This window comes from Dama dama, chromosome 24 (genome assembly GCF_033118175.1).
Source record: "Dama dama isolate Ldn47 chromosome 24, ASM3311817v1, whole genome shotgun sequence".
In the NCBI taxonomy this organism is placed as follows: Eukaryota; Metazoa; Chordata; class Mammalia; order Artiodactyla; family Cervidae; genus Dama; species Dama dama.
In genome coordinates, this window is record NC_083704.1 from 11,900,264 (window position 1) to 11,915,317 (window position 15,054).

A 15,054-nucleotide genomic window follows, 5' to 3' on the forward strand; every position below is an offset into this window, starting at 1 on the left:
AATATTACCTCTTTTAACAGGGTTTTAGAAACTTTGAAACTTGTCAAGTAGTAGTCTTTGAGACATTTCTCTCTTTTTAACATAGTCATAGGGGTGTTTATTGATTTTCAGATTTAAAGCCTGAAGGAATCTAGTGACATGTTTCTAGTTATAAAATCAATGTAAAATATCACGAGGTACCAGTCACTATGTCAAGCAGAATTTTTTAAAAATGATTCTAATAAAAATGGGAATAGATCTAAGCAAACAATGTGTAAGACCTCTGAGGTGAAATTATATTTTTCTGGAGAGACATTAAAGAAGACCTAAATGAAAGAGTTAAAGTATATTTATGGATTGGATGTGGATGGGTCAGTATTTTAAAGATATTAATTCTCCCGAATTAATGTGTGGAATTAATGAACTTGCAGTCAAAACCCAACATGATTTTCTTGGTGGAATTGGCAAGCTTATTTTAAAATTTATGTGAATATGCAGAAGGACGAATTATAAAAGGCACAGTTTTAGAATGTTCTTTGAACTCAAGATTTTATTCGAAGCTCCACTTACGTGAAGCTCTACTTACAAAGTTTGCATATTATGGGAGGACATAAAGATTACTCAAGCAGAATAGAGTCCAGAAACAGATCTGCACTAATGAATCCTTAGTTTATGGTAGAGGTGGAACTGTACAGCAGCGGAGAAAAGAAAGCTAGTTGAAAACTAGTCGTTTGAGTTAATGGCAGGGGGACAATTATTTATATTAATACAGAGGAAATAAAGTCGAACCCTTATTTCTCATTATATAAAATAATTGATTACAGGTGTATTACATGCCTAAATAATTAAGTTTAAGCTGTTAATTGTCATGAAGAAGAATACAATACCTTTATGACCTTGGGGCACCAAAAGGCTTTTTTTTTAACTAGAAAAAATGCACTAACCCATAGCAAAGAATTGATAAATTAGGTTTATGTCAAGAATTTCTATTTTAAAAAAAACCATTATGAGTGAAAAGAAGCTATGGAATGACAGCAGTTTATAAACTCATATAACTGACAAAAGAACAGTATAAAGAACTTCATCAAATTAATTAGAGAAAATGCTCAAAGTATTTGAGCACACACTTAAGGGGAAGGTTAAAGACCAATAAATGCATGAAAAGTGTATTAACCTCAGAAGGCATCATGGAAATTCAGTTACTTTTGTTGACCAAAAAAGCCTTTGGTAGTCCTAAATGTTGGTAATGTTACTGAGCAGCAAGAACTCTTAAGTAAGGTGTCCACCATTTATACATCTCTAGTTAATTTAGCTGAGAGACAGGACTGATTAGTTTAATGGTAGTGGTGTGTTGTATGGGGGAAGATAGGGCTTCCGTGGTGGCTCAGGTGGCAAAGAGTCTATCTACAATGCAGGAGACCTAGGTTCGATCCCTGGATCAAAAAGATCCTCTGGAGGAGAAAATGGCAACCCACTCCAATATTCTTGCCTGGAGAATTCCATGGACAGAGGAGCCTGGCGGGCTAGAGTCCATGGGGTCGCAAAGAGTTGGACATGACTGAACAACTAACACACAGGGGCAGTAATGTATTATGTGCCTGAAAGAAGAGAAGTAACTGCTATTGCTTGAGAGTGTGAGAGTGCTCAGTGAGGGAAGAGGTGCTGTGCTTTCCAGTCCTGTTGTTTCTCTTTCAGTAGATAAGGGAGGAAACCCATAAGCACATTCAGTAAACTGTTCATAGTGGTGGGTTAGAAACTGGGCCAGAAAATAGGACAGAAAAAGGAATGGCAAATAGAAGGAGGAAGTGAACTGAAAGTCAAATAAAAATGAGTATGTAAGAGAGAGTTAAGGGAGTTTTGGGAGCCTTGCATATCAGGATTGACTTGACCCTGGGGATAAAATAGGGCAAAAAGCATTCTTCATTCATGTTTAGTTTTTTTATTATTTGAGTAGGTTTTCAATAGAATCTTAATGAACTTGCCTGTTTAACTCTGTAATCCTGCCTTCAGGTTTGGATCTCAGGAGGTATAGTTAAACTGGTTTTAGTCTTTAACTTTGAGGATACCACTTAAAGTTGACACTAGGTAGCTATTTGGGAAGCTATCTAGATTGTCATCTATTTAAAACATATTTATGAAATCAGTTATTTATTCAACAAATATTTTAGGGCTACTATGTACCAGGTGCTATGCTAGGTGTTGGAGACATGTGGTTTCCTTGTGGAAGTATTTATCTAGTGCGATAAATATTAATCAAGTAAACTAATGTGAAATTGCATCTGTGGCAAGTGCTAGGGAGAAGAAAGTACACTGAGTCTCCCCCCACCCCAGAACAGCATCCCCTAGAAATGTGCTGAAGTTTGAAGGATGAATTATATAGGCTAAGAGGGGACATAGCAGTGATACAGAGGTAGGGAACTGGCAGTCTGAAGATGCTGAGGTTGGAAGGGACACGGTGAGTCTGGAGGACTGAAAGATATATATGGAAAGTAGGGAGATGATAAAATGTGAGACAAGACGAGTTATGTGAGAGCTAGAGTATGTGTGGCTTTATGTTAAGTGAAGGTTCCTTCCTTTTAATTTTAAGAGATGAAGCCCTTGAATAGTTCAGCAAAGGATTGCAGTGTAATTACATTTGCGTTTTGAAGCAACGTTCTTTGTTGAGAAACAGTATTTACAGATTGGGGAATTAGACGGGCAAAATGGATGGTAGGGGATTGAGTTAGGGGCTATTGCAGTAAGTAGTGTAGTTTAAAAATGATAGTTTAGAATTTCAGTGCTAGTATCAGAGTAGGAAAAGATTAAACAAATTTCAAGGGTATTTAAAGAGAAGGAACACTCCAGGATGACACGTAGATTTTTGGATTTTTCAGTTTAGGTGGTAGATGGGAAACACTAAAAAGCAGACAGTGTATGTGCTTGTTTTGAAGGTAGAGAGGTGGTGTCCAATCATGAGTCTAGTTGAATGTTGACTTTGAAATGCCTTTGTGACATTCAAGGGGGGGAAAACATGTAGATAGGGAGATAACATTGGCAAATTGAGGGCATACTAGCATACAGTCATACCCAGGTATGACTGACATCCCTTGGGGAAGAGTTAAGAGTTGGTAAGAGGATATTGGATAGAGGAGTCTGCCTGTACAGAAAGCAGAGAAGAGGACTGGAGATGTAGGGTGAAAATTAGGAGACTATTGTAGTTTTTAAAGCCAGTGAAAGAGAATGATTCAACAAAGAGGGAGGCGAGGTCAAGAATTATGTAAAATGAAAAGTTAAAAACATCACGCAGAACAACTTTATGGAGATGGAGCCCCATGTTTCTTAGTATTCAAAACATGTTCGTAATCCCTTGGAGTCCTTTTTTTTTTTTTTTTTAATCTGAAAAATTGCGTTTAAAATTTAAAGCCCTGGTTCTTGCTAAAATACTAGGCCTTCTGTCATTGAAATACTTTGACCAGTTTTGGGGCTGTTACTTGTATATTTTCTAATGGTGGTTCTCTACCGCCTATAGTTCGTTACTGTTTTTTATGAGCTCATTTTTTCTAAAGTTATTTTTGTTTTTTGCTTAAACTGTTAGTCTAAGTTTTTGGACCTTGGTTTCAGTGTCAATTTCTTGATTTGGAGATTCCTGGTAAATTTAGACTTATGCATGGTAGGAAGGTTAAGCATTTACCTTTTTTATGGGAGTCTTTCTTCCCTTGAAAAGAAAGATTTAGCCATTTCTATTCTGGTGGCTACCTTGTTTTTCATCTCTAAAGTGGTAGTCTTTCCAGGGTCCCACCTTTAAGTACAATAAATATTTTGTTACTAGTATTGGGGGATTACTCTTTTAAAATTACCTCCCATACTTTCTTTTGGAGCATGTGTAGCATTTCTAGCACTAGCTTAGATTTCCAGAATTGTTGCTGGAAAACAAATGTTTTACTTTTAAGTTCTGATTTTAAAATCCTTTTCCTATAGTCAGAAATATCATTGCCTTTGTAGCATTCAGTGATGGCAATTGATTGATATTCCTTCAGAGAAAATCTGTTTATTTTCTGTGGATGATTTTAAGTTATACTTCATGCTTGTTGTTCAGTCGCTCAGTCGTGTCCTACTCTTTGTGACCCCGTGGACTACAGCATGCCAAGCTTCCCTGTTGTTCACTATCTCCTGGAGCTTGCTCAAACTTACGTCCTTCGAGTTGGTGATGCCATCCAACCATCTCGCCCTCTGTCGTCCCCTTTTCCTCCTGCTTTCAGTCTTTTCCAGCATCAGGGTCGTTTCTAATGAATCAACTCTTCGCCTCAGGTGGCCAAAGTGTATTATAGCTTCAGCTTCAGCATCAGTCCTTCTAATGAATATTCAGGACTGATTTCCTTTAGGATTGACTGGTTTGATCTCCTTATCATTAGTATCTTGAAATGTGTGTTTTTTCATAATCATCTGTGAAGCATGGTGATTCTTTTTTTTATGATTAAATGTAAAAACTGGATTTACTTTTTATGATTTCTTAAATTTTTCATTAATACTTTTTTCCAGCTTTATAGAGATACAATTGACAAAGTTGTATGTATTTAATGTACTTAATGATTTGAGATATACATACACATTGTGAAATGATTATCATAATCATAACACGTCTGTCACCTCACATAGTTCTTTTTTTGTGTGTGTGTGAGAACTTTTAAGATCCCATCTTCTCTTAGCAAATTTCAAGTATATAATACAGTATTACTAAATATAGTCATCTTGCTGCACAGTAGAGCCTTAGAACTTACTCATGTTTTAATTGAAGTTTGTAACTTTTGTCCTGTGTCTCCCCATTTGTTCCATCACCCATCCTCTGACATTCACCATTCTACTCTCTTTCTGAGTTAAGCTTCTTTTTTTAGTTCATATGTTAGTGATACTATTCAGTATTTTTCTTTTTCTGTCTGGCTTCTTTTACTTAGCATAAATGCCTTTCAAGTTTGTACATGGGTCACAAATAACCAGTGGCAAGGTTTCCTTCTGTTTGTGGCCAAATAATGTTTCATTGTATAAATGCATAATTATTAAATATGTGTATATATACATGTTATTTACGTTTTAATATAACTACATTTTCATTATCCATTCATACATCAACAGACCCTTAGGTTGTTTACATATCTTGGATATTAGAAATAATGCTGCAGTGAACATGGAAGTAAGTGCTGATACATCTTCTGTATACTAATTTTGTCTCCTGTGGATATACAGTAGACCCTTGAAGAATGCAGGTTTGAATTGCACAAGTGTACTGACGCACAGATTTTTTTTCATTGATAAATGCAGCCTGCAGCTGGTTGAATCCATAGATGAAGAGGAACTGCAGATGTGGAGGAACCAAGTATCTTGGAGGGCTGACTTTTTCAGCTGCAGAGGCTTGATGCCACTAAACCTCATACTCCTCACAGGTCTACAGTGGACCCAGCAGTAGGATCTCTGGCTCGCATACTAGTTCTATTTTAATATTTTAAAAGGAATCTCCACACTATTTTCTGTAATGGCTGTATGAATTTACATTCCCACCAATAATATACCAAGGGTTCCCTTTTCTCCTTGACAGCATTTTTTTACCTCGTCCTTTTGATAATAGCCATCCTAACAGATGTGAAGGGTATATCTCATTGTGGTTTTGAGTTGCGTTTCTCTGAATAGTGATGTTGAACACCTTTTATGTTTCCTATTGGCCACCTGTGTGTTTCTGGGAAAATACCTTTTCAGGTTCTTTGAACCTTTTTTAATGTCATATTTTGTATGGGTTTTTGGCTTTTTGTTTGCTTTTGAGTGGTATGAGTTCCTTATATATTATAGATAGTAACCCCTTATTAGATATATGGTTTGCAAACATTTTCTTTAATTCCATAGTTTGCCTTTTCATATTGTGTATTCTTTCCTTTGTGGTACACAAGCCTTTTAATATATAGTCCTGCTTATTTATTCTTTACTTTTTTTACTTGTGTTTTTGGCATCATATCTGAAAAAATCGTTGCCAATGCCAGTGTCAGGAAGCTTTTTCTCTATGCTTTCCTGTAGGGATTTTATGGTTTCACATCATACATTGAAATCAGTAATCTATTTTGAGTTAATTTTTTTGTATGGTGTAAATAAGGGTCCAGTTTCATTCTTTTGCATGTAATCTTCAGTTTTCTAACACCATTTGTTGAAGAGACTAGTCTTCCGTCATTGTTTGTCCTTGATGCCCTTGCCAAAGGTTAGTTGTAGTTTTTTTCTGGGCTCTGTATTCTGTTCCAGTGTTCTCTCTCTCTCTCTGTCTGTCTCTCTCTCTTTTTTTTTTGTTTTTGCTAGTAACATACTGTTTTGGTTACTATAGTTTTGTAACATGGTTTGGAATCAGGGAATTTGATGCTTCCAGTTTTGTTGTTCTTTCTCAAATTTGCTGTAGCTATTTAGGGTCTTTGGGGATTCCATGCAAATTTTGGGTTATTTTTCTGTTTCTGTGGAAAATAGTATTGGAATTTTTATAGGTATTGCATTGACTATGTAGATTGCTCTGGGCAAAATGGACTTCAAAAAATTTTTTTTGTTGGAGAATGGTTGATTTACAATGTTATATATATGGACATTTTAACAACACTGATTTTTCCAGTCCATGAGCATGGAGTATCTTTCCATTTGCTTTTGTCTTCATTTATCAGTGTCCTATACTTTTCAGTGTACAGGTCTTTCACCTCCTGGGTTAAATGTATTCCTAAGTATTTTACTGACTTTTTTTTTTAACACACTACTTTGAAGCCATCTGGTCCTAGACTTTTCTTCGAATTAGTAATCAGAAGCCCCCAACAGTCAGCTTTCTTGTTATTGGTCTGTTCAGATTTTTTAAATTTCTTCCTGGTTCAGTCTTTGATATAAGTTGTTTCTAAGAATCTGTCCATTTCTCCTGGGTTATCCAATTTGTTGATATGTTAATATAATCTTTTACGACCTTTTGTGTATTTGTGGTAGTAGTTGTAATCTCTCCTCTTAATTTTTTTCTTTTTAAATTTTTTTGCCTTATCATGTGGTGCGTGGGATCTTAGTTCCCCGGCCAAGGTTCAATCTTGTGCCCCCATCCCTGTATTGGAAGCTCAGAGTCTTAACAACTGGACCACCGGGTAAAGCCTCTCCTCTTTCATTTCTGATTTTGTCTTCTTTTTTCTTAGTCTAGCCAAAAGTTTGTCAGTTTTGCTTATCTTAAAAAGTGGAATAAAACTTTTTTCCTTTTTTAGTCTATTTCATTCACTTATGCTCTGATCTTTATTTCTTAATTTCTGCTCTTTGGGCATAATTTATTCTTTTTCTGGTTCCTTGAGGTATAAAGTTAAACTGTTTATTTGAGATCTGTTTTCTACTAATGTTGATGTTTATTGCTATAAACTTCTCAGATTGCTTTTGCTACATTTTGCTGCGTTTCCATTTGAGTCTGTCTCTTTTTTTGGACCCATTGATTAAGGAGAATATTATTCAATTTCCACATATTAGTGAATTTCCTAACTTTCTTATTGATCACTAATTTCATACCGTTGTGCTCAGAAAAGATACTCAGTATAATTTCAGTCTTAAATTTGTTAAGACTTGTTTTGTGACCTAACATATGAAGTATGGAGCACCGAAGAATTGATGCTTTTGAATTGTATTGGAAAAGACTCTTGAGAGTCCCTTGGACTGCAAAGAGATCAAACCAGGCCATCCTAAAGGAAATCAGTCCTGAATATTCATTGGAAGGACTGATGCTGAAGCTGAAACTCCAATACTTTGGTCACCTGATGCGAAGAGCTGCTCATTTGTAAAGACCCTGATGCTTGGACAGATTGAAGGCAGGAGGAGAAGGGGAGGACAGAGGATGAGATGGTTGGATGGCATCACTGACTCAATGGACATGAGGTTGAGTAAACTCTAGGAGTTGGCGATGGGCAGGGAGGCCTGGTGTGCTGCAGTCCATGGGGTCGCAAAGAGTAGGACACGACTGAGCGACTGAACTGATACGAAGTATCCTGGAGAATATTATCTGTGCACTTGAGAAGACTGTATGTTCTACCGTTAAATGGAATGTTTTCCATTAGATTCATTTGGTCTAAAGTGTAGTTCAAGTCCACTATTTCCTTCTTTATATTCTCCTTCTCATCTGTTCTTTGAAAGTAGGGTATTAAAGCCCACTACTATTATTGTATTGCTATCTATTTCAGTTGTTATATCTTGATGAATTGATTCCTTTATCATTATATAATGAATGACCTTTTAGCTCTGTTACAATTTTGGGGTTTTTTTTGGTCTGATAAAAGTATAGCCAATCTTGGTCTCTTCCGCTTTCCATCTGTATAGAATATCTTTTCCCGTCTCATCACTTTCAGGCTGTGTGTGTCCGTAAAGCTGAAGTGAGTTACTATTAGCATATGTTTGGGTATTGTATTTTTAATATATTTACTTACTCTATGATTAGTGTATTTAATCTGTTTCCATTGAAAATAATTATTCATAGGTAGAGATGGTTGGAGATCAGTCCTGGGTGTTCATTGGAAGGACTGATGCTGAAGCTGAAACCAGTACTTTGGCTACCTCATGCAAAGAGTTGACTCATTGGAGAAGACCCTGATGCTGGGAGGGATTGGGGGCAGGAGGAGAAGGGGACAACAGAGGATGAGATGGCTGGATGGCATCACCGACTCGATGGGCATGAGTTTGAGTAAACTCTGGGAGTTTGTGATGGACAGGGAGGCCTGGCGTGCTGCGATTCACGGGGTCGCGAAGAGTCGGACACGACTGAGCGATGGAACTGACTGACTGAAAGACTTAACTACTGCCATCTTGTTAATTGTTCATGATTGTTTTGTAGTTCTTTTGTTCCTCTCTTCTCTTGCTATCTTCCTCTGTGATTTGATAGTTTTCCTTCGTGGTATTCTTTCTTTTTGTATCTACTGTAAGTTTTTGCTTTGTGACTACCCTGAGGTTTAAATAAAACATAACAGTCAACTTTAAGCCATTATATCAGTCTTTTTATGTTTTGTATTTAACAAGTTATTGAAACTGAAGATATTTTTGTTTTTGTCTTTCAGCCTTTATACTAGTTAAGTGATTTACACACCATTACAGTACTAGAATATTCTGAATTTGCTTATGTCCATATCTTACCAGTGAGTTTATACTGTATGTTTTTAAGTTACTAATTACTGTCCTTTCATTTCAGCTTGTAGAACTCCCTTTAACATTTCTTAGAAAGCAGGTCTGGTAGTGGTGAACTCCTGCAAATTTTCTTTGTCACTCTCTTTTTTTAGTTTGGGAATTTTTTTCCTGATGGTTAGCTTTGCTGAGTGCTCTTAGTTGGCAGGTTTTTTCTTCTAGCACTTTGAATCTATATACCTTATTCTGGTGCAAGGTTTCTACTGAGAAATCTGATAGCCTTATGTGGGGTCTCATGTATGAGTTTCTTTCCTCTTGCTTTCTGAGTTCTCTCTTTGTCTTTGATTTTTGATAATTTTATTAGATTATCTCTCCGTGAAGTCCTGTGTGAGTTGAATATGTATTGGGGCATGTGAACACCACATGCCGGGATGATTCAATTTCTCTCCCCAGATTTGGGAAGGTTTAAGCCATTTTTTCTTTAAATAACCTCCCTACCCCTATCTCTCCTTCTAGAACTCCTATAATGCAATCATTACCCTTGATGATGGCCTATAGTTGATGTAGGCTAGTTTTTACTTGCTTTTCTTTTCCTTTGCTTTGATAATTTCAAGTAACCTTTCTTCTGTTTTTCAGATTCTTCTGCTAGTTCAAGTCTACAATTAATGTTCTCTACTGCATTTTCTTTTTCATTTTGTTAATTAGCTCCAATATTTCTCTTTGGTTTTTTTTTTTTTTTTTTTTTTTAAGTATAATTTCTGTCTCTGTTGAAATTCTTATTCTGTTCATGTGTATTTTCCTGATTTGTTGAGTTGTCTATCTGGCTCCTCTGGTAGCTTGCTGAGCTTCCTTAAAACAATTACTTTGAAGTCTTCGTTGAGAAATAGATCTATTACTCTGTGGTCAGTTACTGAAAAATAATTGTGTTCCTTTGGCGTTCTCATGTTTTCTTGTTTTTTTTTTTTTTTAAACATTTCTTGTAGCCTTACTTTTGTGTAGTGTGTTAGTCACTCAGTCATGTCCAACTCTTTTTGACCCCATGGACTGTAGCCTACCAGGCTCCTCTGTCCATGGGCTTCTCCAGGAAAGAATACTGGAGTGGGTTGTCATTCGCTTCTGCAGGGGATCTTCCCCCAGGGATTGAACCTGCATCTCCTGTATTGCAGGCGGATTCTTTACTATCTGAGCCACCTTTATGTCTGCCCATTTTATGGAATAATTTTGGTGGGGAAAGACCTTCACCTGTGGGTAAGTGCAAGAGTGATGGCTGGATAGACTAGCAGTTCTTACCCTGGGGAAGATCCAGGGGTGTAGTCCTCGTGCATTCTCACAGCTGAGTTTAAGTGAAGACTGCAGACTGCGGAGGTTCTCAATGGCCAAGGCTGCAAGTGTCCATGTGGGCTGTAAGGGCTACTGGGGACCTTCTGATCTTTGTTTCTCCCATGGTGAGTTGTTGTGGCCAAGGAAATCTTTCTTGGCACCTGGCCCAGCTCACCGGTGTCCTCCTAATTGTGGTGTTACTGGCTAATGTGTGTGGAGTCACCATGGAGCTGGGAGCTAGAGCACAGGCAGTCGTGGCTCAGCTGCAGATCTGGGGCCCGGAGCATGGGCACTTGTCCAGCCACCCATGGAGCCGGGGTCTGGAGCTCAGGCGGCTGCAGAGCTGGAATCTGAAGTGTAAGCACTTAACAGTGGTTCTGGGGTTCGAGAGTATTTGTGGGCCCATGGTAGCCCTAGTCTGGGGCAATGTAGCAGCAAATCTTTCTTGTTGAGGGCATAGCAGCGTCTCCCTCTCCAGGGGCCCTGTGGCAGTGATGACTTTCGGTGAAAGCTGTTGTCCTCTGCAGAGCAGGCCACTGAGGTCTGCTCTGATGAATACTTACGGGGTCCTCCTTTGTGAAAGCTCTCATGGGTGCTGTTGTCCCCAGTCAAAAAGCCTGCCTGGGTCCACCACAGAGCAGACCACGGGGAGTGCAGGGGTACCTGCCACGTGGCTGATACTGATGGCCTCCACCCTTCGTTGATCCTGGTTGTCTCTAGATGTCTCAGCTAAGCCTGTCACCCTAGTGATCTTCCGTCTGTGTGGTTGCTTTCCGTCCTTTGCTTCATTGTGCTGCTGTAGGATCTCAGTTCTACTTGAGCTTCCCTAAATATTTTCCTTTGTAGATAGCTGTCTGTTATTTTTTATTGGGGGTATGAAGACTGCTATCACCTACTGTGCCATCTTTTCAAATGCCACCTCTCAAGACACTTTTTGTCTTGTTACTAATTTGCTTTGCATCTTTAACCTTTTTAATATTTAGCTTATTTTTAATTTGGCATTCAAAAACTCAAATAGTGCTTTTACCTTACTTTATTTCACAGTAATAGTAGCAGTAGCCTCTGGGTGCTTTAGGAACATAATATTGTTTATTTATCAAAGCCACCTTATTGACAGGTACAATTGTTATTCCTTTTTTTTTTTTTTTTTTAAACAGAGGAAGAAACTAGACCACAGAGAGTATAAGTCATTTGCCCAGCCAAGGTCATATAGCTAGTAGGTATGGAAGCAGGATATCCAAACCCAGGCAGTATGTTTCTAACACTTGTACTCTAAACTTCTTGGTTACACTTCCTTTCAGGCTGTGTGGCTTATCTTACTTCTGAAGTTATTCTTATGTCTGTTGGTATTAGTTCTTCTGTTGGTTGATTTCGATGCTTAGTTTTCATATTGCTTATTTTTCTCATGTTTGATTTTTGGATGTGTGCTTATTTTGTATTAGATCAAGTCTGTCTTAAAATACTACAGCATTTTGTTTCTAGTGATCGTGTGTTGGAAAGTCGTGACTTGCTGTTGGGAAGGATATATCAAGCTGATTTTGGATATGAGGATTTACTATTCATCTGGAAAGCATCGTTCCACTCTTTGAATTACTTGGCTATGTGTGTTGGAGATACTGCTGAGGCCCACTTCCTTGCTTGGCAATGGTCGTCTAAGGGCATCCACCTGCCTAGCAGTTCCTATTGCTCATTACCCTGAGGTTGATGCAGGATTTTCTCTTGCCTCTCTCCCTCCCTCAGCAACTTTATATTAAACATGAACCATCCTGAATATAGCCTTTTCAACTCTCCCCCTTCCAACACCCAAGCGTGCACACATGTACACACACACACACACCATAGTTTGCAGTTACTTCAGGTTGCAGTTTGGATTGTGGCTTCTTCCATCTCATTTCTTCTTCTTTGTTATTTTGTCTTTCATTGATCAAAATTCTCATTTGTTAAGGTCATGTTCTTATTTCACAGTACAGTTACTGTTCATCTCTCATGGTTATTTATAACTTTTTGTTTCTGTGATTTTTAGAGTTATAGTTGTTCAGTCGCTAACTCGTGTCCAACTCTTTGCAACCCTATGGACTGCAGCATGCCAGGCTTCCTTGTCCTTCACTATCTCCTGGAATTTACTCGCATTGATGTGCATTGAGTTGGTGATGCTATGTAACCATCTCATCTCTGCCGCCCTTCTCCTTTTGCTTTCAGTCTTTCCCAGCATCAAGGTCTTTTCCAATGAGTCAGTTCTTCACATCCGGTGGCCAAGGAATTGGAGCTTCAAACGTCTGTTCTTCCAATAAATATTCAGGGTTAATTTCCTTTAGTATTGTCTGATTTGATCCCACGGGACTCTCAAGAGTCTTCTCCAGCACCACAAGTCAAAAGCACCAATTCTTTGGTGCTCAGCCTTCTTTATGATTCAATTCTCCTATACATTCATACCGGACTACCTGGAAAAACCATAGCTTTAACCATACAGACCTTTATCAATAAAGTACTGTCTCTGCTTTTTTAATACCTGTCTAGGTTTGTCATAGCTTTCTTTCCAAGGAGCAGGCTTGCATCTTTTAATTTTGTGACTGCAGTCACCATCCACAGTTATTTTGGAGCCTGAGAATATAAAATCCATCACCGAAATCACTTTTCCCCCATTTATTTGCCATGGGACTGTATGCCATGAAGTTAGTTTTTTGAATGTAGAGTTTTAAGCCAGCTTTTCCCACTCTCCTCTTTGACCCTCATCCAGAGACTTTTTAGTTCCTCTTCACTTTGTTCCATTAGAATGGTGTCATCTGCATATCTGAAGTTGTTGATACTTCTCCTGGCAGTCTTGATTCCAGCTTGTGATTCATCCAGCCAAGCATTTTGCATGCTGTCTTCTGCATATAAGTTAAATAAGCAGGAATTGAAAGCAGTCATATTGAATATACAAGCCTCATTTTGGTGCTGTATTCTGTTAGTGGTTTTTAATCATTTGAGAGTCATTGACATCTTTGAAGATTTGGTAAACTTTATGTACCGTCACATTTTTTTGTTCAGATGCATAGCTATGTACCATCTGTACCCCAAGCAATGGCCAAATGTTAATTTGATCATTACTAGTTTTGTAGACTTGTTTTTGGGGGTGAGACTGGGCTCTGATTTTAGTTATTTTTAGAGGTATAAGCCAATTTCTTAGAAAATAATCTGTTGTTCAGGTTTGAGGAAAATTGTTAGGAAAGATATATTTATATAGCCATAGATTTATGTATAAAGAGTTAAATATAAAGTATAGTATTAGAAAGCTAGAGCTATTTATTTTTAGTAAACCAAGTTTTATAACATTTCTTTTTTTCCTATTTTCTCTAGGTTTAACTATAGATCAACACATCATCTTGCGTCTCATGGGTTTTATGAATTTTTAAATTGGTTTGATGAAAGAGCATGGTATCCACTAGGAAGAATAGTAGGTGGTACTGTAAGTATATATGCAGTTACTCATGTTAATCTTAAACTTTTTCAGTGATTTGAGTAAATCATTCATCACCAAGGTGATGGCAGTTCTTAAAAGTTTTATATAGTTAACTGATACATTTTCTGTGACTAATTAACTGTTATTTAATTTGTTAAATCTCTTTTCTTGATACCCTTCTTCACACACCCCCACCTCCTAGCCTGTTTTGGGGTTATCTCATACTAGCCATTATTTCTGACAAGTGGTGGAGGTTAGGAGGAGAAGCTCTTGTCACACTCTTAAGTTCAGGTTACTTGTGTTTTTCTTTTGTTCTATAGAAGCTTTTTTGAAAAAAACATTTTGGAAGGAAATAGAAATGTAGAACAATCAGATAATTCTAATTTTTGAGGTCCTAAATCTGTCTCAAATTACTCCAGGTAGATTAGGTTCTGTTCATAATTTATGGGAAATTATAATGTCCAGAAGATGATAGAAAGGAAAATGTTTTTAGGATTTGGGATGTAAGGAGAATGGTTTGAGAGATAATGAAAGACAAGGCACCTACTGGAGAAACATATACATTTAATATTTTTTTTCTTGATCAGTTTTGTCAGAGGTTTATCAATTTTAGTAGATTTTTTAAGCCAAAGAAACTTTGTTGATTATTAAATATTTGTCTTGTGTTAACTTCCATTTGTTTCCTTCCTCCTACTTTCTTGAGTTTGATATTTTTATCTAGTTTCCTGATATAGTTTGCTCAATAATTTTCAAGTTTTCTATGTTACTAATTGTTTTGAAGCTCCAAATTGCCTCATGATCACTGTTTTAGCTACATTGCTTAAGTTTTGATATGTAGTGTTTTCATTATCATTCAAGTCAAAATGTATTTTAATTTCTGTTACAATTTTCTCTGATTCATGAGTTACTTAGGACTGTATTTAACTTTTAAACATAAGAGAATTTCCTCATCATCTTATTTTGCTTTTTACTTCAAATATATTAATGTTAGAAAACAAATTCTGTAATTTTAATCCTTTGAAATTTATTGAGACATGATTTGTGGCCCCAAGATAATGCCAAATTTTATAAATGTTCCCTCTTCGTTTGGAAGGAATATGTTCTCCATGATAGTGAGATGTTATATTTATAATCTGGGATATCTTTTTATCTTTGTAAATAGGGATAATGATACAGAAGAATAGTCATGATAG

The 15,054-nt window shown here is 37.1% G+C and overlaps 1 protein-coding gene across 1 annotated transcript in view; it reads left to right on the top strand.

Moving 5' to 3' along the window:
- Window positions 1–15,054, top strand: part of STT3B (STT3 oligosaccharyltransferase complex catalytic subunit B) — a 100,550-nt gene that overhangs the window by 36,934 nt on the left and 48,562 nt on the right. Inside the window, exon 2 of the mRNA XM_061127665.1 lies at window positions 13,759–13,867. Within this exon, the coding sequence (XP_060983648.1) occupies window positions 13,759–13,867 (109 nt within the window). The remainder of the gene's footprint in view (window positions 1–13,758; window positions 13,868–15,054) is intronic.